Genomic DNA, 22310 nt, shown 5'->3' on the forward strand with positions numbered 1-22310 from the left:
CAGCCTGAGTACACCCAATATTCAAGAAAGAGAGACATGAGGGAATGAGTAACGGAAACAGAAAAGCAACCAGGAGAGGGTGTGGCCTCCTGGAACTGCATGAAGAAACATACTTGAACTTCAGTGGTGTTGGACGTTGCTGATAGATCAAACAGGATGAGAGCTGAAAACTGACCACTGGCTTGAACATCATGGTGACCTTCACCAGGGCTTTTTGGTGGAGTGGAAGAGAGAGCCTGATGGGGGATTCAGGAGAAAAGGGGTAACAGGGGCACTGGAGGCAGCAAGTGCTGGTAAGGGGGGCAGAGAAAGAAGAAGGTAGGGTCTAGGTTTCCTTGTTTTAAATGGGAGAAGGTATAACCTGTCTGTATAGACATGAGGGGAGAGAAGGGAGAGGGTCGCTGGGATGGGGAAGGGGTCCAATGCACAACAGGAGGCAGCCACCCTGTTAGAGTAACAGGCCAGGTCACAGAGTACAGACACAGGTGTAGGCAGGTGCGCTGGAGACAGCTTGTGTGAGCTCTCTTGGGATTGCATCTCCTTTCACAGTGAACTAGGAAGCGAGGTCAAGGGCTCAGCATGAGGGCAGCAGAGGAGAAGGCAGGAAGTACCGTTGAGGAAAGTGGAGGGCTGCTTAGACTGCAGGGACGCACAGGCCTCTGGAAGCAGCACCAGCACCCATCGAGGAAGGAAATTCAGCTGGCCCTCTGCCTCCTCTTCTCCCAGCCAATTCTCCTCCATCCCTTTCACTTTTCCTCACACCAACTCTTCTCCTCCTTCTCTTTGCCTTTCCAGATTTAAAACAGTTTGGACCTTGATGGACTCAGTACTCAGATATACTTGGTCACTTTGGTGCCCTTCTTCTTCTTCTTCTTCTTCACTGAGGCCTTGCAGGAAGGAGAGGTGGGGTTGACCTGTGCTTGCTTTCGTAACATGGGCACCAGGGACTTGGTGGTCGATGTGTTTGTTTTCGGGGGATGAGGTGGGGGCAGGAGTCTGAGGGAAGCAAGGGAAGTATAAGGACAAAACATCGAGACTCCCATCACATCAACAAAAGAAAAGATAGAAACTACATGATCATCTCAGATGCTGAAAAAGCATCTGATAAAATTCAACATCCAGTCATGATAAAAACTCTTGCCAAAGTGGTCATAGAGGGAACATATCTCAACATAAAAGCTACTTATGACAAACCCACAGCCAACATAATACTAAACAGTGAAAAGCTGAAATCTTTCTCACTAAATTCTGGAACATGACAAGGATGCCCACTCTCACCACTTCTATTCAACATAGTATTGGAAGTTCTAGCCACAGCAATCAGACAAGAAAAAGAAATAAAAGGTATCCAAATCAGAAAGGAAGAGGTAAAACAGTCATTATATGCAGATGACATGATACTCTATGTAGAAAACCCTAAAGACTCTACACAAAAACTATTAGAACTGATAAATGAGTTCAGCAAGGTAGCAGAATACAAGATTAATATACAGAAATCTGTTGCATTTATTTATGCTAACAATGAAATAACAGAAAGTAAAAAAACAATCCCATTTAAAATCACATCAAAAAAACAAAAAACAAAAAACCTAGGAATAAACCTAACCAAGGAGGTGAAAGACTTAAATGCTGAGAACTATAAAACTATAAAGGAAATCGAAGATGATCCAAGGAAATGGAAAGCTATCCCATGCTTTTGGAATGGAAGAATTAATATAGTTAAAATGGCCAAACTACCCAAAGCAATCTCCAGATTTGATGCAATTCCTATCAAATTACCCATGACATTTTTCACAGAACTAGAACAAATAATCCTAAAATTTATATGGAACCACAGAAGACCCAGAACTGCCAAAGCAATGCTGAGGAAAAAGAACAAAGCTGGAGGCATAACGCTCCCAGACTTAAGACAATACTACAAAGCTACAGTGACCAAAACAGCATGGTATTAGCACAAAAACAGACATACAGATCAATGGAACAGAATAGAGAGCCAAGAAATAAACCCACACACCTATGGTCAGTTAATCTTCAACAAAGAAGGCAAGAATATACAATGGGGAAATGACAATCTCTTCAGCAAGTGATGCTGGGAAAGCTGGACAGCCGCATGTATATCAATGAAGTTAGAACACACCCTCACACCATTCAGAAAAATAAACTCAAAATGGCTTAAAGACTTAAATATAAGACATGACGCCATAAAACTCCTAGAAGAGAACATACACAAAACATTTTCTGACATAAATCTTAGCAATGTTTTCTTAGGTCAGTCTCCCAAGGCAATAGCAAAAATAAACAAATGGGACCTAATCAAACTTACAAGCTTTTGCACAGCAAAAGAAATCATAAAACGAAAAGACAATCTAGGGACTGGGAGAAAATATTTGCAAATGATGCGACCGACAAGGGCTTAATTTCCAAGATATACAAACAGCTCATACAACTCAATAACAAAAAACCAAATAACCCAATCAAAACATGGGCAGAAGACCCAAACAGACATTTCTCTAAAGAAGACCATCTGGCCAAAAGGCAGATGAAAAGATGCTCCACACTGCTAATTATTAGAGAAATGCAAATCAAAACTATAATGAGGTATCACCTCACACAGGTCAGAATGGCCACTATCAAAAAGTCTACAAATAATAAATGCTGGAGAGGGTGTGGAGAAAAGAGAACCATCCTACACTGTTGGTGGGAATGTAAACTGGTGCAGCCACTATGGAAAACAGTATGGAGGTTCTTTAAAAAACTCAAAATAGAATTACCATATGATCCAGCAATCCCACTCCTGGGCATATATCCAGAAGAGATGAAAGCTCTAATTCGAAAAGATACATGCACTCCAATGTTCATAGCCACACTATTTACAATAGCCAAGACATGGAAGCAACCTAAGTGTCCATCAACAGATGAATGAAGAAGATGTGGTACATATATACAATGAAATATTACTCAGCCATAAAAAAAAAGAATGAAATAATGCCATTTACAGCAACATGGATGGACCCAGAGATTATCATACTAAGTGAAGTCAGATAGAAAAAGATAAATATTATATGATATCACTTATATGTGGAATCTAAAGAAAAGATACAAATGAACTTATTTACAAAATAGAAACAGACTCACAGACCTAGAAAACAAACTTACAGTTACCAAAGGGGAAGGGAGGAGAGGGATAAATTGGGAGCATGGGGTTAAAAGATGTACACTACTATATATAAAATAGATAAACAAGGACCTACTGTATAGCACAGGGACCTATATTCAATATCTTGTAATAAACTATAATGGAAAAGAATTTAAAAAATAGATATAGGGCTTCCCTGGTGGCGCAGTGGTTAAGAATCCGCCTGCCTGAGCAGGGGACACAGGTTCGAGCCCTGGTCCGGGAAGATCCCACATGTTGTGGAGCAACTAAGCCCGTGCACCACAACTACTGAGCCTGGGAGCCTACAGCCCGTGCTCCGCAACAAGAGAAGCCACCACAATGAGAAGCCCGCGTACTGCAACGAAGAGTGGCCCCCACTTGCCACAACTAGAGAAAGCCTGTGCGCAGCAACAAAGACCCAATGCAGCCAAAAATAAAATAAAAATAAAATAAATTTAAAAAAAGAAAAAAATAGATATATACATATATCTATATATAACCAAATCACTTTGCTGTACACCTGAAACTAACACAATATTGTACATCAACTATACTTCAATTTTTAAAAGAAGAAAAAAAAAACCCATCCAGACTCCCTCCTCAGTTCTCTCACCTTCCTTCCTTCTCTCCTGTCACCCCCTCCCTCCTTTTGGTTCTCAATTTTCTTATCTAAAAACACAGACTAAAGAGTCACTTACCTCACTGTGGCTCAGGTGCTAATTCTCTATTTCAATTAACCTCTCCTGGCCTGTAATAGATCCCAGATTCATTTGCACGCCTTCTTTCATGTAACCCTTAGAGTAACACTGAGACTGCTACCTCCATTGACTAGATGGGGTAACTGAGACTCAAGAATGGTTAAGTGACTTGTCCAGCTGGTTGTGATGCCTGACTAGCTAGATGACCTGGCTGGTAAGTAGCAGAGCCAGGATTTGAACCAAGATCTCACTCCAATTTCAGGCCCATCCATCCCAGCAACATCGTTCCAGGCCTGGGAAGGATCATTCTGACTCATTTCCACTGAGAGAACACACAGGTCAATGTCAAGCCCAAGGTTCCAGGAACCGAAGTCCTTATTAGCATATAACTAAAGCACTGGCTCACTGAACTCAGGTCAGACCCAACAAGAAGAGAGTGGAGTGAGTAGGGCAGGATCTGGTTACCCCCCGGAAGGCCATCAACTGTCCCAGCTGGCAGGCAGAAACCCGAAGGATATTTCCAGCCCCGGACCCAGGGAGTAATAACGAGCTGGGGTGGATTTGCTAAACGGTTTTCTAAAGTGGAGAGACGGGTGGTTGCTAATTCTGTAGGTGGATTTCGTCATCAGCTGTAGGGCTGCGATGTGACTTCCTCAGAAATCAGAGCAGCCAGAAACTCTCACTTCTGTTTCTCGAAGGGTGAAGGAGAGCCCTTCCTCAGGGGAAAAGCCACAAGGTTCAGGATAAGTGTAGGGGTGTAGAGGGAGACACCCAAAGGGCCCAGGCAGGGTGAACCCCCGCTGGGCACGCAGGCCTGACATCCTGCTGGTTTCTGGGCTACCAGCACCTGGTGGTCATGACATGGCCAGACCTCTCTTTCTAAAGCACAGCTCCTGGACTTCTCTGGCGGTCCAGTGGTTAAGACTCTGTGCTTCCACCGCAGGAGGCACGGGTTCGATCCCTGGTCAGGGAACTAAGACCCCGCATGCCGCATGGCACGGTCAAATAAATAAATAAATAAATAAATAAATAAAAATAAAGCACAGCTCCAGCGATGCCAGACACATCCAGGGGCTCTCAGCTGCACCCCAAGCCTTTGCTTCAAGCCACCCCTATAACCTAGATTAACCCCATCCTCCCCAAACCACCTCTGTTTATTTAAGTCCTGCCATTAATTAGTCAGTCATGATTGTATTCATTCAATAAATTCAGCCACCAAATACTGAGCACCTATGTCAGGTGCTGTACTAAGTTAACTCACAGATGAGTGAGACTTAAGTCCTGGCTTCAAAGAGAGTGATCTAGGTGGGGAGAAAGATGGTGGCATTGTGTACACAGCCCGTGGGAGGAGGGGTTGGTGGGTGCAGGTTGTAGGGAGGGTGGGGTGAGCATCGAACCAGGCTGAACGGGTCAGACCCGGCGGCCCTTCCCTGGGACCCAGTGAGCTGGCCTAGAGAAGGGGTCTGTAGGCGCATTCAGGGGAGAGGCCAGCACCGGGCACAAAAGTGGGGGCCAGTGCCCAATGGCAGTGTTGCCGGAGTGTGAAAAAGAGAAGAGGAGGCCGGGCCCAGAGAGCCTAGCGTACAGCTATAGGGCAAAGGAAGAGAGAACCGTCCAAGCAACTTTCCCTGTAAGCACCACTCAGCCCAAACACACCAATTAAAAAAATTCTGAAAAGCCCAAATCGTTTTTTTTTTTAATTGATTAATTTATTTTTGGCTGCGTTGGGTCTTTGTTGCTGCGCGCGGGCTTTCTCTAGTTGCCGAGAGTGGGAGCTACTCTTGACTGTGGTGCGCAGGCTTCAGTAGTTGTGGCTTGGGGCTCTAGAGCGCAGCCTCAGTAGTTGTGGAGGACAGGCTTAGGTGCTTCATGGCATGTGGGATCTTCCTGGACCAGGGCTTGAACCCGTGTCCCCTGCATTGGCAGGCGGATTCTTAACCACTGCGCCACCAGGGAAGTCCCAAGCCCAAATCTTAAAGCCCAAGTTATCAAAGTGTAAAGCAGTGACCAGATAGACACACTTAGATATGTGTATAAGGATCTTACCTCAACTGTGGAAAACGGATACAGCTAAATGTCTATTAGTGGGAGAGTGATTACAATGAAACGATACATGGCTCTACTCATCTGGAAATATGAATTGCTAACAGTTGCTGAATCTGCCTTCACAACAACACTATACGGAGGTTACTGTGATTATCCCACTACACAAGTGGGAAAACTGTGGCTCAGGGAGCCTCGGTCCCCTGCCCCAGTGAGTAAGTGGTGGCTACGGAATTTGAACTCCAGGACCGATGCCCTTCACCACTCTGATATAACTGTTTCTAGATCTAAAGTGTAGTGAAAGCTAAAATACAAGTTTACAAAACTGTATTATGACATGGCCCCATTTTGTTTAAATATGTATTTGTCTATGTGTATATGCTTGTATTTTGTTAAATCAAATGAACATTTGGCCATTTTTGACTTCTAAAAAGTTCTTTGCCCTTTCATATGGTTCAACCTAGCACACGTGCATGTGTGTTGGTGTGTACACATTCACACCCATGAATAAAAAAGTCTGTAAGGACCTATACCAAATTATTAGTAGTTTTGGATGGTGGGAGTATGCCTGATCTTGCTTTTTTTTTTTTTTTTTTACATTTTTTCATATTTTCTGAAAACTAGCGTAAGTTAAATGTTTTCCTGTGGGTTACCTGTTTCCTCACCACAGCTGCTGATGACTACAGCTATGTGAGATTAAAATGTACCAAAAGTGCAGGAGCCCAGCCCTCCTAAATTACAGCATCCGAGGCCAGTACACTCATGGCCATCTCCCCTCGGGAGCTGAGAAGTCAAAGCATAGGCAGAAAGTTGTCACAGAAAGAACTCAGAGTCTGCTGACTCAGGGGACAATGCTGACATATGCACAGGACAAAAAGGATGATAGCCAGGACCCTAGCTGACAGCACTGGGAAAATCGCCGTCCAGCACTAAAACTGCTGACACGGATCTTTGAGCTAGGGGGGCCAAGGAGGCAGTGACTTGGTAAGACTACTTCCCTAAGAATCCAGCCTGGGAGAAATCCAGCAAAAGAAAGCTATTTTAGGTCCCAGAAAATGAGGCTGAACTCGTGCTCCAAAGAGAGGTCATGATAGAAAGTTAATGAAATGCTCATCTCCAAAAAACTTTCCCCCACCCATGGTGTGCAGCTCCCCCGCATATCCTGGCACCAGCAAGGGCCACCTCCAGGCACTGGGACCAGAAGCAGGTGTAAGCCTGTTGGCCAGAATAGCACTTTCGGGTCTGACTGTTCAGTGGAGACTGCCTCACTTATGCAACACCTGCTGATTATTTTTAACTTGGACCCTCACTCCCTGCTCCCACTCATCTCTCCTCTCTCATTCCTCTGGCCCTGCTCCTGACAAACCTACTCAACGTCCGTTCACCTGCACACAGCGCCACTCTCCTAACCGGAATGTCTTCTCATCATTTCATCACCCATTCAATCAGCACCTACTGTGCGTCATGTATTTTCATCAATGAAATCACCACTCCCCAGATTCACAACACAGCTTAAACACCACCTTTTTCCAGGAAACACAACACCGAGGTATAAAGATTTAGACCCCATGTTCTGGGAACTTTGCTAGTCCCACGGAAACAGGGACTACACCTAATCTTCTGGTATAAAGAACAGGTGGGTCCTGAACCCATCCCGTGGTCTTGTGACCTTGCGCTTTTGCATGCATGGCTTTCCTCTGCCTGGAATGCTCTTACCTTCCTTACCCTCTGGGCAAATTCCTTCCCCCTCCTCCTCCAGTTTTCTCAGTGAGCCCCCTCCTCTAGTGCCAGGCAGTTAAGCCCACCCTCTCCCACCCTAGCACATCCCTCAAAAGTACCCTGTGCGTTTTATCACGTGTACTGTAATTACTTATAACATGTCTGATTGCCCTGATTACCAGCAGAGGGGTGGTCCCGAAAGAAGGACTGTTCTACTACTTCACCTAAAGTTTCAAGATTTTATTTGGTCTCTCTTGGAAACTGATGGCTTAAACAACACAAAAAGCAAATTACAAAGATGAAGAGATGTATTAAGGTTAAACTAATAAATATATGGAGAATTCACCCAACAGAGAACAGACATCCTTTTTGGGTGCACATAGATCATTCACAAAAATTAAACATGGATTAGGCCATAAAGGAAGATTCAGTAAATGCCAGAGAATCAACATTATACACACCATGTTGAGACCATAACATAATAAATTTTTAAAGTATTAACAAAAGGATTGCTTGTAAATCCAAAAAAAAAAAAAAGATTTTATTTGTTGCCTAAATGAATAAGCAAAAATACTAATAATTATAGCCATGGCTTACGAAACCCCTCCATGTGCCAAGAACTGTAAACAGGCCATCTCAGCCTCTCACAAGTTGGCAGACACCAATCGATCTGAGAAAGTTAGCTGATGTATAGCAAGGTCAGCTAACCTGTCCGTGGTCCTAGAGTGGCAAGTGGTGGCATCAGGATTTAGCCTCTGGCCTTTGTGACTCCAAAGCCCCTGGTCAGCAAGTAGGGCAGTCTCAGGACACGGAAGTCACCTCCTGATCCTCTGTGTGCAGGGGGCAGTGCTGGCTTCCACTCACATTTATAAATATGCCTCCCACCCTGTAATCCCTGTCCTATTTGCTCACAAGCAATCACCTCCAGATCAAAGACTCACTAGGATTTAAGGAATCTAGAGGAGACACGGAGATTTTTTTTTTTTTTCTTAAAATGGCTTAATTTCTTTGGTGGCCCGGGGAACATGAATTTTGTCTGACTGCGAAAATCCTTTGGTTCAGGGGCAGCTGACAGACCACGTGCCTGTCTGGCTTTGGACTGGGACCTCTAGGGCAAGAAACAAGACAAATGTAGAGCAGAAACAGCCCCTGGACATGCTCTTCAAAAAAATCACCGAGCTGTGTCTGGGGGGATGGGGTTTGGGGTGAGGGGAGTGGAGTAGGGGGAAGACGGCAGGGAGGGTCGGTCGGCAGGGAGGATTGGTCATCTGTGGGCTGGGTTGTCTTAAAACCTACATGTGCATCTGAACTTAGGACACTAAATCCTGTTTCTTTCTCAAGGCTATTTTGAGGGAGCAAATAATCCGGGTGGGAGTGTTCTATCAACTACAAATGTCTATGAGTCCTCCCACTCAAAGCATTTCAAGGAAATCTGTCTCCCTCTCTTGACTCTAAGCCTTTCAAGAGACAACTCGGCCATCCTCAGCTCTGGGTCCCCAACATCTTAACACTCACTCCCCAGGGGCCTGAGCATACAGTGAGGATTCAACATGCGTCTGAATTGAACGGAACCTCATCCGGGTAGGATAAAATCTTAGTGTTCAGTGACAACAAGAGACAGCAATCAGATGGTAAATAAAAAACTCTTTTTTTCGTAAGCATTTTAAAAAGAGGCAGATAACAGATTTCCTTCCCCACTGGCACTTGGCTGAGGCCAATGTCATCTCTGATCCCTGACCTTATTCCACGGGCTGTTTGGAGAAGGTGGCTGGTCCATGATGCTCTGCTCAGTTTGAGAAACTGTGCTTGGTGATGCATAAAGCTCACTTCTCTGGAACTGCTCCCCAGTGTGAAAAGGAGCTGCCTTTCACCTGGGGCCAGCCACACCTTAGCCGAGGAATGACAGGTCTCTGAGGGCTGTTCCCGAAGTCTGAGCACTGAGCCAGAGTCTCTAGGTTGGCAAGGACTCGGAGGCCATGCTCCTCTAGGGTCCTTGGGCAGCTCCAATGGCCAGGGAGGTGCTCTCCCTCTTCAGGGAGTTGATTCTGCCATGGGATGCTCTGCTGTGGGGCGGTCCTGGCCAGCCAAAGCCCCACCTCCCAGAGCCCCCCCCACCCCAGTACATAAACTACCTCTTCCTCCCCACAGCCCTCAGCTGTCGATCAGCCTCTCTGCAGTCTTCCCTTCCACAGACGGAACGACTCATTTTATGAGGCTGACGTCCTCCTCACCGCTCTCTGGACAGCCTCCAGTCAGAGGCTTCAAATCTTCTTTGACTCTGACCACGGTAAAAAGCACATCTTACAAGGCCAGTCCATGCTCGTGTGTGCGTGTGTACACAACCAAACCAATTTCATGAACCTTCTTACATGGAATATACTTGGATGTTTTCTAGTCTGTTTCACTCTTTCGAATGCTTAGCTGCAACCCACTAACGGATATTTTGTGACCCAGAACTGAAAACACTGCTCTGGTTTCACCAAGCCGGTCATCCATGTCCAGCTTTGACTGGTTATTTAGCTCAGACACTAAGCCTTCCTTTCCACATGGCTTAGCTGATGCAAGCTGTGGATAGAGTCCTGGGCATCATTCTACCCTGGGATCTCTCTGGCTTCGCCTTTCCCTCTACCACGCCTCTCCTCGACCCAGCAAATACACACGAACCTCAGCAGGCGGCAGGTTGGCCTGAAGCTTCTTCCTGCCCCACCATCAACATCATTTACTCAGAATACCTGAGATGCTTTTCTCTGCTTTTTTCCTGACCTCTTCCCATCTTCCTGCTGTGTAAGCTGGAAGATCCCAGGGGTCAGAAGTCTCACATTTGAGGCAGGCAGCCGAGATTCATAAAGAAACCCCAAGCATTAAAAACAGCTGTAGATGACTGACGAGGGGCGTAGTCCACATAGATGGAGGCTAATCCCTTCTCCCTGAATCTTCTCCCCTGGGGGACCCAGAGGCCAAAGGCCACCACCTCCAGCTCATCGTTTTAGATCAGCTTCTGTCCATCCTAGAATCTGTTCACTAAATCTTTTCCCGTACCCTTTATTGGCTTTGTCATAATTTTGGTGATGTGGAGAACTGGGGATACCACATCTTGCTCCAGGATTACACTTTTCTGAACTTCAGTTTTCTTATCTGTAAAATGTGGCTAATTCTTTCTGCCCTGCTTTTCTCAGGGGGTTGTGGTGAACAGGAACAGGTGTGAAATGCATTGTAACCTGTAAAGCACTATGTAAATATAAATCGTTACATAAACTATACGTCCTTTTGCTAAGAAATGACAGCGATGACTCTGATCCCCTAATTACAGCACGGTGCATTCATGCTCTGTATTCAGTAAAGGCACAGACCCCCACCATCAACCCCCAAAAGGCATCTGCACTTTACCCCTGAGTGCCGGGTTAAACCAGCTCTCCCTTGGGCAGATATCTGATGTCATCAAAAATTCATTGGGTCACAGCAGCTGGCGAATCCATTGTCTCCACTCATTTGTACCTTCATTCAGAAAGATAACTAGACTTGGGAGAATTGGTCCCCAAAGCAGTCAACTGAAATACAGCCTAAGTTCAGCTCTTTAGGCCAATCAAGAAAATAAAGGATGTGTGTGTGGTTGTGTGTGTGTGGGGGAGATCAGAGTCATCTTAGATCAGACTTTGGGGACCATCATTATCATAATAGCCACCATGTATGGAGGACTTACTATGCTAGGTCCTGTGCCTTAAAGAATTATTTCCAACCTTGATGAGGATGCTCAAGGCTCATTTTACGCACGAGGCTAAAAGGTTAAGAAACATGCTCAAAGGGATAAACTATAATCTGCTTTTTCTCATTCAGCAATAAGCAAGTGAAACCCCAAGGCTGGTGTTGGGCTTTGCCAAGGATGTGACTGAAATGCTGGGTTTGAGGTCTACCCTGGAGCCAAGGGCCCCCAGAATGAGGACTTTAAACCGGAGATGGGGCTTTCATGGTCAGAACAGAAAGTAACTTCGGCCTTTTGCAGGAATAGGAAGCAGATGCCAATTCCCTGGGGTGGGTAAGGTTCTCGTTGCTACACAGTCCAGGGTCTGTGCTCTTTACAAAGAGCTGAGAACAATTGTTTCTGGGCTGGAAGCTTGGCTGCTCAATGATTAATGAGAATCTAATATCACTTTTGTTTGGACCCCAAGCTAAAAGAGGAAAGAGGCAACACATGTGCCTCTCCTGTGTCCAAAATTCTCTGAAGGTTACCCACTGCCTACAGGCCAAAGTCGGAACGTCTTGGCTGGCACTCAAGGCCTTTCTGGTTGGGCCCCAACCAGCGATCTTAACATTTTCTGATCTCAAACTTCTGTCCCAGCCAGACGTCCTCAGCCTCACCCAATGGGTTCTGCCCATTTGTCTTCCTGTGACTCCCAACAGGCAATGCCCCTCACTGCTCTCAGCAGAGCCGACTCCACTCAGCCTTGAAGACCCAGCCTAGGGCCTCATCTTTCTTCTGGACTCTGCGGCCCATCCCTTCGCAGACCCCACAGCCTTCTGATCGGGGCCTGCACTAATAGCTGTTAGGTTGGCCTGCATCTCTCTGGACCCCTCACCCAGATGCTAAGGGCCTGAGGAGCAAGGAGGCCATACGTTACGTTTCTGTGTCCTTCACACAGCACTTGCTATAGAAATGACAGGAATTAAATAAACACTGTTGAGTTAAAGAGGGGATGGATGGAGGGAGGTGGTAGTGTCAGAAGTGGACCAGATCTCTAGGCACAGAGGTCCCTAAACCCTGTAAGCTGGTCCTCACAGACCAGCCTTTGGAAAGAATCTAAGCTCAGGGACAGAAGGAAGCTCAGAGGTGATCTGGTTTGGCAGCCATTGGACTAGAACTTCAGGTTCCCTGTCCCTCCCACCCGCCCTCCCCCATAGCCTAGACAGGTGACTCTGGTCTTGCTAAGACACCTCTTGGAAAGGGTCTGGCTGCTGCTCAGCTTTCCACCTTCCCACCCCCACAGATGCATAGATGACTTTTTTGAGGGGTATTTTAATAGTTACCCAGAGAAAATAAGCTTTCATGATACACACATAGGGAATGGTGGTCCAGCCTCTTGGCATTGCCCAACCATGGGCAGGTTTGTGTCCTCAGACAAAGATGAGAGCCAGTGAGGCCCCTCGCCCCAGGGGCAGCACTCAGTTTGAGAGTGGTCTCCTGCCACGGGAAGGAATGACTCTCACCCATCCTCTGCTCCCTGTCCCACTGTCGCCTACCCAAGACAGAATGCCAAAGGCCTGGCAGGGCCCGGAGCTTACTGGTCTTCTCCAAAGAGATGGCTATTTCCAAAGGACGCTTTCTGGGAAAAACTAGCCTAATTCTGTACAAGACCAACTGAAATTCCAGTACCTTCCCTTCCCTAAGGTATAGGCAGATCCAGAGCCCCCCTTCCCCAGACACACCCCAACCCAGGTCTTTTCCTCTGAAGCCCTGGGGCCCCCATGAAGCACAGGCCATCATGGGGTACCTCTCCAACCTGAGGCACCGGCCCTCAAAGGTTGTAAGGCTGGGGTGTGGGTCTAAAGCCAGGGTCAGGGTGGTAGTGAGCTCAAGGACACCTTTAAATCTTCATTCAGAGTGGGAGCCAATCAGAACTCCTAGACAAACCTACCCCAGGTCTCCAAGTGCTCCCAGAGAACCCCTCCCTTCAGAGTCCCCCAAATCACATCCCACCGCTACTCCCACCCCAACCCCCAGGGCTGCTCCTCAATCAATCAATGAACAACACTGTATTCAGCTCCTACTGTGCCCCTGGGGGAGTGGAGGGCTGCCCTGGGGGAAGAATCAGCTCCCTCCAGAGAATTAGATGCTTAAGAGTCAATGGTGTCTGCTGCCCCCTAAGCCAAGGCAGTTGGGGGTCTACAAGTGGTAAATCTAGAACACCCCTCCAAGGATTCTATGCCAAGGGGTCCATCCCTGTCCCCTCACCCTGTAGGATGGTTAAAGCCCTGGCTTCTCCTCACTGCTCTCCCAGGCCACCCACCTGTGCCCTCCTGCCCACTGGCTCAGTCCAAAAATCTTCCCATAAATCTCAAATACGTGTGAGGGCAGGGGCTCTGGAGGAGATAGGACGAGCCCCCTTCCCGCAACCCTGCCCTCCCTCCACCAGGCTGGTTCCCCAGTGTGGGAGGCGAGCTCAACAGCCCTCTCTCCCTGGAGTCTAGCGAGCTCTCCGGGGCAGCCCTGGCGGCAGCGCGGCGGGAAACCGGGAAGCCCAGCTGTGTCGGCCACCCGCCTCCAGAATCCTGGCCCCGCTCCCTCCTCCAGCACGCCTGGAGTTGGGGCCAACAGGCAGAATCAACCTTCCAGAAACTTTCAATGGATCAAGCCGACTGGGAGGGAGAGAGGGACGGGGGGAGGGACGGAGACGCGGACGCGGAGGTTCCAGGGCAGAGCCCCCGCTCTTCACTTACCATCTTGCTCACATCCATGACCGAGGCTGCAGGGCACCCCCCCGCCCTTGGAGATCCCGCGTGCCCCGAACGTTGCTCCCGGCTAATTCAGCCCGGATGGTGCCATGCTGCGGGGAGGGCGGCCGGCAGGGCCCCCGCGGACCGGGGAAGGCGGCGGCGGCGGCGGCGGCAGGACCGAGGCTGGTCCGGAGAAAGGAAGGGGAGGGGGAGGGGAGGGGAGGCGGGGAAGGGGAGGGGGCCGCGCGCCGAGCCGCAGCGCGCACCGGGGGCGGGGGAGGCGCGGCCCGGCGCGGTGGAGCGCCCGGGGGCCGGGGAATCCCGAAATCTGCTGCAGGCGCCCGAGCCGCCGCGGCGGTGGCGGTGACGGTGGTGGCGGTGCGGGGATGCCGGGCGGGGTGGGATCAATGGACGGATTCCCGGGGCCGGAGCCTGCGGCCCGGGCGCGCGGCGAGGGTGTGATTTGAATAACAAAAGGTCGCTTCTCCCCGAGGCCCGCGGCCAGGATCGCTGAGCCCGCAGCGAGGCCGCCGGGGAGTGAGTGTGAGTGTGTGCGCGGGTGTGCGCGTTTGGGTGGTGGGATCAGTGGGACTCAGGAAGTGAGCGGCGGAGGCGGCTGAAAAGCGGGGAGAGCTGGGGGGGCGCACCGAGCCGACATTCCAGTGGGGGCAGGGGGTCTGCTCGGCCCCTCCCCACTTGGCTTCACTGGACAAAGGCGGAATTCAGACCCAGTGGTTAGCCGCCTGTGGCTAATCCGGAGGGGACGCCCAGAAGAGTCTGGGGTCCGCAAACAGATGGACGAATAGCAGGAAGTGGTACAGGTATCCCCGGAAGGCTCCGAGGCCCCCCGCAAGGGAGCCCAGAGCCAACCTGCCTAATGGCTTCTAAATGATGTCTGCCCTGAGCTCAGAGCCCCTTTCTCTCAAGCCAGACTCCCTTACTCAATGCCTAGTCTGCCTAAGAGAAATGGGAGAGACTCCTCTCTGCAAGGAGATGCGGCTGGTGGTGGAAAAGGGCTCCTGGCAAATGCTCTTTTGGGGCACGGTCTCCAGAAAAAGGCTGGAGGCCCAAGCCTATGGTTTCAACACAGGCTGCCTCACATCCTCGGAGGAGCAGGAAGAAGCAGCCTTCCAGGTCAGCCGAGTCAGCGCGGACCCCAGTCCACTTACACCAAGCCTGCTTTACAGGGTAAGGAAACTGAGGCCCAGAGAAGGGGAGTGATTTGCCCCAGGTCACACACCTGGCGAGAAATGAGGGCAGAAGAAACCTCACTAAGGACAGTGCAGCCCAAGCCCAAAAGAGCTTCTCGTGCTGCCACGGAGTGAAATCCATTTTTATAAACAGGTGACAGGATGCATCCACAACGCTGGCCCTCTGACCCACACCAAGGGGCTGGGGAGGCAGCACTGGTAAGGCCCCCATCCTGGCCCCAGGGCCTGCTGGGCTGACAAGGACAGCACCCTCCCCTTCAAAGCTGAGTTCTTGATCTATGTCATAGGGGCTGTTTCTCTGCCTGCCTTCTAGGGGGTTGTGAGAACCCCATGATATAAAAGATGATATAAATAAGATATAAAAGCAGAAGTACAGGAAGGTCAGGGGCTTTTTGTCGTGGTGGTTATTTTTACTTCCCAGCTCCAGAGCCCAGTCCAGGGTCCCTCAGCTTCAGGAAAGGGCTCTCTGGGCCCAGGTCTCTCTGTCCAACCCTGAGTCTGGACCGCACACTGACTCTCCTGTCCCACTCCAGGGCTGCCCCTGGCAAGCCCAGCTCTTCCAGCACTGTGCCCCAGCCAGGGAAGGCAGGAGGGTGCCCTGGTCAGTTCTGGTATTCTGGGCTCCATAGACCCTGCTACTGACTCACGTCTACAAGAGTCAACCCAAATGAGGTACGAAGCAGGAGGGAAGCATGCCACCACTTCCTCATCCTCCAACCCGGACACCCAAGGGAGGTCAGGGCCAGGTGAGCCAGCAGGAGTCACCCAACGCAGAAATGAGTTTTGGATTATCTGCTGGTTGTTTAAATGGACAACCACCTTTTTTCTTTAAAAAAAATAAAAGATAGATTTCATGTTTTAAAAATATTATGAACCTGGGACTTCCCTGGCGGTCCAGTGGTTAAGACTCTGCACTTCCAATGCAGGGGCCACGGGTTCAATCCCTGGTCAGGGAACTAAGATCCCATATGCTGTGCCTCGTGGCCAAAATAATAATAATAATAAATGAAAAAATGAAAATAAAAATATTATGAACCCTTAGGCCTGGGGTTGATCAAGGTCTCCCAATAGATCTTGACATCTTAGCTGGCAAAGCCCATTTTCTCATTGCTAAAATGGGGATAGTGACACCTGCTTCACACACAGGTGTTAAGGGTTGAATGAAAGATCTTTCCCAAACCTTACCTGTAGTAGGTTGAATGATGCCCCCCCCCGCCCCGCCCGCCGCCACACACACACCACCAAAGATATCAGGTCCTAATCCCTGGAACCTGTAAATACTACTCTACGTGGCAAAGATCATGTGCACATATGATTAAGCCAAGGCTCCTGAGGTGTGAAGAAGACCCTGGATTATCTGCGTAGACCTTTGATGCAGTCTTGGACATCCTTGTAAAAGGGAGATATGACACACAGAGGATGTGGAGATTAGAGTGATGCGGCCACAAGCTAAGAAGTGCTGTCAGCCACCAGAAGCTGCAACAGGCAAGGAAGAGATTCTCTCCTAGAGCCTGTGGAAAGAGTGGGCCCCGTCAAAACCTTGATTTTGGCCCAGTGATGTGACTTCGGACTTCCGGCCTCCAGAACCAGGAGAGAATCAATTTCCGTTGTTTTAGCTACCAAGTTGATGATAATTTGTTACAGCGGACACAGGAAACTAACATACTGCCCAAAGGCAGTGAGGGCCAGTGTCACCGCTCCAGACAGGCGCCTGCCTCAGGGCTGCTCTCTGTGCTGGACTTCTTTGCTGGGGAGCCGCTCTTGTAAAAGAGAGGCCAGCAGGAGCCACGAATAGGGCTGTTCCTCTCCTGCTCCATTTGGGGGGCGGGGGGGGCACCCCGGCAAATAAGAAAGTACCTACAGGCAAGCATATGGATGCACGTGCGCACACAACATACAAATACAGGGAAGGAGCAAACAGCTTCTTAAGAGAGCCTGGGCTTCTTTGCCTTGGCTAACCCATCACCTGCTAGGCCTGCCCAGCACACAAACATCTTTGGGTGCCTGCCTTTCCTGCAACTCTTCTTGGGGTGACAGGTTCAGACTTAGAGAAGAAGTGAAAAGATGGGGGCTTTGCATTCCCCATTCCACAGCGTCTGTGCCACGAGGCATCCTGTGGTCTCAGGTTTTTAAGGAAAGACATTTCTAATTGTGCCACTACAGAGAGAAGCAATTTGAAATGTGCATGAAACCCAGCTCAGGCTGGAGGAGTCTCTTTTGAATAAACTGGATAGAAAGAGAAACAGTAGGTCAAAATAAGAATGCTGTGCCCCTCAGGCTGCTGTCCTTTCTTCATCAGCTCCAGGTCACTATATTCAACTGTCTACCGGACATCAACACCTGGGAAAGTCTCACAGGTACCTCATACTCAAGGAATCCAAAGATAAGATTTTCTTTTCCCTCTGTTTTCACAATCTGCTCCTGCTCCTGTTTTCTGTCTTCACTAATGGTTCCACATCCACTTAGTTCATCAGGCTAGAAACATCAAGGTCAGCCTTAATTCCTCCATTGACAACCGCCACTCTCAGCCCATCTAATCAGTTCCCGTGTCCATGCAGTTCTTTCTTGCCAACAGTTTCCAGTCTATGTCTTCCCTCCCCATACTAATTGCTCCTGCACTGGATAAGACTTTAAACCACAGCCTCCTAACCGGCCTCCCTGCCTCCAGTCGCTACATGTCCAGTTCATCTTCTACACCTTTAGCTGTGACTCCTTACTGGCTGACCCCAAATGGAAACAAAAACAAAATGAAACAAAAAACCCTTCCACAGTTCATCTGGCCCTCAAGGTCATTACTAACCTGGCTCATCCCCCTCCATTCTAGCCACCTTCTCCCATCCTTTCCTGTCCACCCCATCAGTGAAGTCCTGGCCCACCTCAGGACACTCCTGGAATGCCCTTCCCACCTCCTCAGCCTGGAAGATTCTTTCTCACCTTTTAGAACCCATCTCAAACATCACCTTCTCTACAAAGACCCATCCAGACATAGCCAGTCACTCAGAGTCCCTTCCTGCAATGGACAGCCTCTGGGTATAGCCTGCATCAACCTTGGATGGGGGTGGTCCTTGCCCTGGGCTCTCTCTGCTCACCTGTGAGTTCCCTCAGGCAGAGGCTGAGCCTCCCTGAGTGCCCCACCCCATACTTACTTACCTGCCCCAGGCCTCTTGTCAACCCAAATTCCACACCGGAATCACTGCTCCACCTAACTTCAACTAAGAACAGAAGGTACAGAAGGTGCAGAGGATGTGTCCTGGTGGAGGGTGACACCTACTGGAGAACCGTGATTCTGCCGCCTAGCCCTACAACTACCACACTGAAGACCCCGCTGAGAGGCTCAGGGCTGGGCCTTCGAGTACTTTGAGGAATGAGATTCCATTAATTCCCAGTAATGAGGTTTAAACTAAACAATAGGGACTTCCCTGGTGGTCCAATGGGTAAGACTCCGCCCTCCCCATGCAGGGAGCCCAGGTTCAATCCCTGGTTGGGGAACTAGATCCCACATGCATGCCGCAACTAAGAGTGCACAAGCCTCAACTAAAGATTCCGCATGCTGCAACTAAGAATTCCACATGCCGCAACTAAAAGATCCCGCATGCCGCAACGAAGATCCTGTGTGCCTCAACTAAGACCAGCGCAGCCTAAATCAATAAATAAATATTTAAAAAACAAAAAACAACTAAACAACAACACTCCCTACAAAATGGCCTTATATAATGTATGTTACTATGCTACCTGCTACCACTAACAGTAAGCATATACAGAGGGCTGCAAAGTTTATAAAATGCCTTTTTGCCCATTATCTCATTCAACTCAGGTAAGGCAGATAGAATAGGTATTATGATTATTACAACACTTATTTTGCACGTGAGGTGTTGTAGAAGAGAGAAAGCCAGAAAAGGCACTGAGATGGGGAGGGGAGGTCCAAAGCTTCTTTAGCTTTGCCTAACGTGTTTTAGCATTTCATAAGGAGAATGTAATGAAATATTTTACCTGCATCATAACGGTGGCTGTTAAATTAAACGGTGGCTGTTATATTTCTTTCTCGAAAATGTAGGCTCCGGAGTGAGACAGACCTCAAGTTGAAATCTGGCTGCATGACTTTCTAGATATGGGTTAAGTTCCTTAACCTCTCTGAATTTTAGTCTTCTTCCCTGAAAAGAAATAAATATTCTACCTCCCAGGACCGATGTTGAGAGTTAAAGCAAACCAGTGCCTGTAAAGCACACAGCACTGTGGGGGGCTGGCCTCAGGCTTGGCTTTAGCACACCCATCTCCCCATTTCCTTGGTGGCTAGTTCCTGAAAAGTTCTAGATATTTTCTTCTTAAAAAGCTGAACTCATAAGAAAAAAGAAACAACAACAAAAAAAGCCAAGGATAGGGCTTCCCTGGTGGCGCAGTGGTTGAGAATCTGCCTGCCAATGCAGGGGACACGGGTTCGAGCCCTGGTCTGGGAAGATCCCACATGCCACGGAGCAACTGGGCCCGTGAGCCACAACTACTGAGCCTGCGCGTCTGGAGCCTGTGCTCCGCAACAAGAGAGGCCGCGATGGTGAGAGGCCCGCGCACCGCGATGAAGAGTGGTCCCCACTTGCCGCAACTAGAGAAAGCCCTCGCACAGAAACGAAGACTCAACACAATCATAAATAAATAAATAAATAAATAAAAGAACGTGAATTTCTAAAAAAAAAAAAAAAAAGCCAAGGATAACAGTAGTCATTCTGATTTAAATGACAGTAAGTTAATAGGTTTGTAGGGAGAAAAAATATAGAACTACAGCCACTATACCCAGCCGAGCCACAGAGGACATTAGCCAGCAGCCACCAGCTGAGTAGCTCCTAATCTTCCCGTGCGGGCACATCTGCAAACAGAGGCTTGGCCAGGGTGACTGCGGTCCCAGCACCGCCTGTGATCCTGGTGGCTCCGTCATGGAGGATTTCCACGGGTCTTTCTTTGGACAGAACTTGGCCTTTTCAACGAGTCACTCTGACTCCAGTGGGAAAAGCCTTCCGCTGCCTCTCTCTGCGGGGACATGATTACCCTTAAAAGTTGAAAAAGAAAAAAACCTCAAGATGCATAAAGAGTCCCCTGACCTAGTACGTATCTCGGGATACCTGAAGGGCAGGGCATCACAAGGCGAGTGGGAAGGGGGGTGCTGCTGGCAGCGGGGGTGGGAGGTGAGGTGGGGGCACTGTGTCAGGCTGTGAATAATAATAGCAACTGATAACGTCTCCTGAGTTCTTACCAGGTGCCAGGCACTATGACAAGTACTTTACAGGCGTTATTTCTTTTAGTCCCCACAACAACCCTGTATACTAAGCGTTACTATTATTATCCTTATTTTACAGATAAGGAAGGAGACCCAGAGAGGTTAAGTGCCTTTCCCAGGGCCCCATGGCTAACAGGCAGGGGAGCCAGGGTTGAACGCAGGCAGTGTATTCCAGAGCCCCAGCTCGTAGCCCCTACTCCGCTCGTAGCCCCTATTGCGGGTTCATGCTGAATCGCACTGGGCAGCATCCTGGGCACCTGGCACTGCCCTACCTGTGGGAAACCTGCCCTCACTGGGGTTGGCAGGAAGTGTGAACTATGTTATTGTTAGTATGTATTTTAATTTACGGGGTTGTTTTTCTTCATTTTAAAACCTTGTTTATTAATTATATATTAATTACACTGAATTCGGCTGCCTTCCCCTCCTTCCCCTAAGTGATTGGCATAAATCCCCAGTGCCAGGTACCGAGCATCAGTGATTCAAATGCAGGGCCTGCTAGCTGCCTCTTGGACTTCAACCCTTATTCCCTCTCCCTTCGCTGTGTGTACTGCTGTATAATAGGCTTATCTGCTGTGGATATGCAAGGATGGGCCCTAAGAAATGACTCCTTAAGCAGTTGAAACATTTCCCCTGAACACACTAAACAGGCCTATATCTTAGAGATACCTGGCATTGTCCCAAATTCTGAAACTGAAGTTAAAATAAATATTGACTATAACACGCCAGGGAGAGAGAAAATGATTGCAGCTTAGGCAGGAAACTAATCAATGAATGAGATATCTGGGCATGACCAAGAAAATCCCTTAACCATAGGGGAATGAGGGGAAGTAAAAGAAAAGCAGAGAATGCAGAAGGGAGACCCCAGAGTTAAGAAAGTACTAGAAAAGAGAGTGAACTGCTAGGTAGGGACTAAAATTCCCACCTCCTTGGTGGTTACAAATGTTACCCCAGCATCTGGAGGTTACAAAGGGAATCAGCCTCCATCCCCACATTATCTTGCCAAAACCTCTCAGCTGGAACCAGTGGGAAGTCTTTCCCATGACCTCTTGGAGCATACCTCTAATTTATATCGAATCCTAGTTATTTGCTTTCAATATGCAAATTTCATTCTATAGGAACCTCTCAGCAATACCCAGGTGCTGGTGACATGGTGACAATAAAATGTGAAGCTGATAACTCTCTTGGGGAGGCCTTCGGCTGGCAGGGGCAGCTGGTGGCAAAAAGGTTCCCCACCTGGACGTTTCTGCCGAGCCCTGGATCTCGGTGGGCATCCGTGTGAAACGACTCAGCTCAATGAGTTGCCACAGCTGCCCCCAGAAGCCTCATCCTTTGTGGTCCTGAAGGGCCAGGTTGTCAGAAGCTTAACTCATCTGATTGGAGTCCCGAGCTCACGCCACAGCCAGGTACCGGGTCTGCAGGAACCCCTGGCTTCCTTGTGGACAGGCCACCAGCCCTCGTCACCTGGACCAGCCTCAGGTGTGTTGATGTTCACAAGAGGCCCAAACAGGAGCATGGGTGGTAATCTCCATAAATCTCCATTTTGGGCACTGAGCAGGCAGTGCCACCAAATTGGCACAAGGGCTCTGGCCTGGCCTCTGAGCAGCCGCTCAATAAAGGTTTAGCTACTGAAGGGCAGTGTTGAGCCTGCATTAAAAGTAATAAACATCTGTGAGTGGCCTGCCCATCACAGGGTCCATGGGAGCAAGGAACTCACCTGCAACGTGCCAGGCACCAGACCAGATGCTCTGCCTACCCTGTCCTGTCTCATCCCCCCAGCTCACAGTTCT

The 22310-nt window shown here is 48.8% G+C and overlaps 1 protein-coding gene across 3 annotated transcripts in view; it reads right to left on the reverse strand.

Annotated features, from left to right (window-relative positions):
* The window catches only part of HIP1 (huntingtin interacting protein 1), a 152786-nt gene that overhangs the window by 70726 nt on the left and 59750 nt on the right, over positions 1-22310 (reverse strand). Inside the window, exon 1 of one of the 3 annotated variants that reach the window (XM_036826526.1) lies at positions 14050-14195. The exons of the other annotated variants lie outside the window; for them this stretch is intronic. Coding sequence (XP_036682421.1) covers positions 14050-14067 — 18 coding nt within the window. The 5' untranslated portion in view covers positions 14068-14195. Of the gene's footprint in view, positions 1-14049; positions 14196-22310 lie in introns of those variants that run through there. 3 annotated transcript variants of the gene reach the window in all.

This window comes from Balaenoptera musculus, chromosome 15, assembly GCF_009873245.2.
Source record: "Balaenoptera musculus isolate JJ_BM4_2016_0621 chromosome 15, mBalMus1.pri.v3, whole genome shotgun sequence".
Lineage (NCBI taxonomy): Eukaryota > Metazoa > Chordata > Mammalia > Artiodactyla > Balaenopteridae > Balaenoptera > Balaenoptera musculus.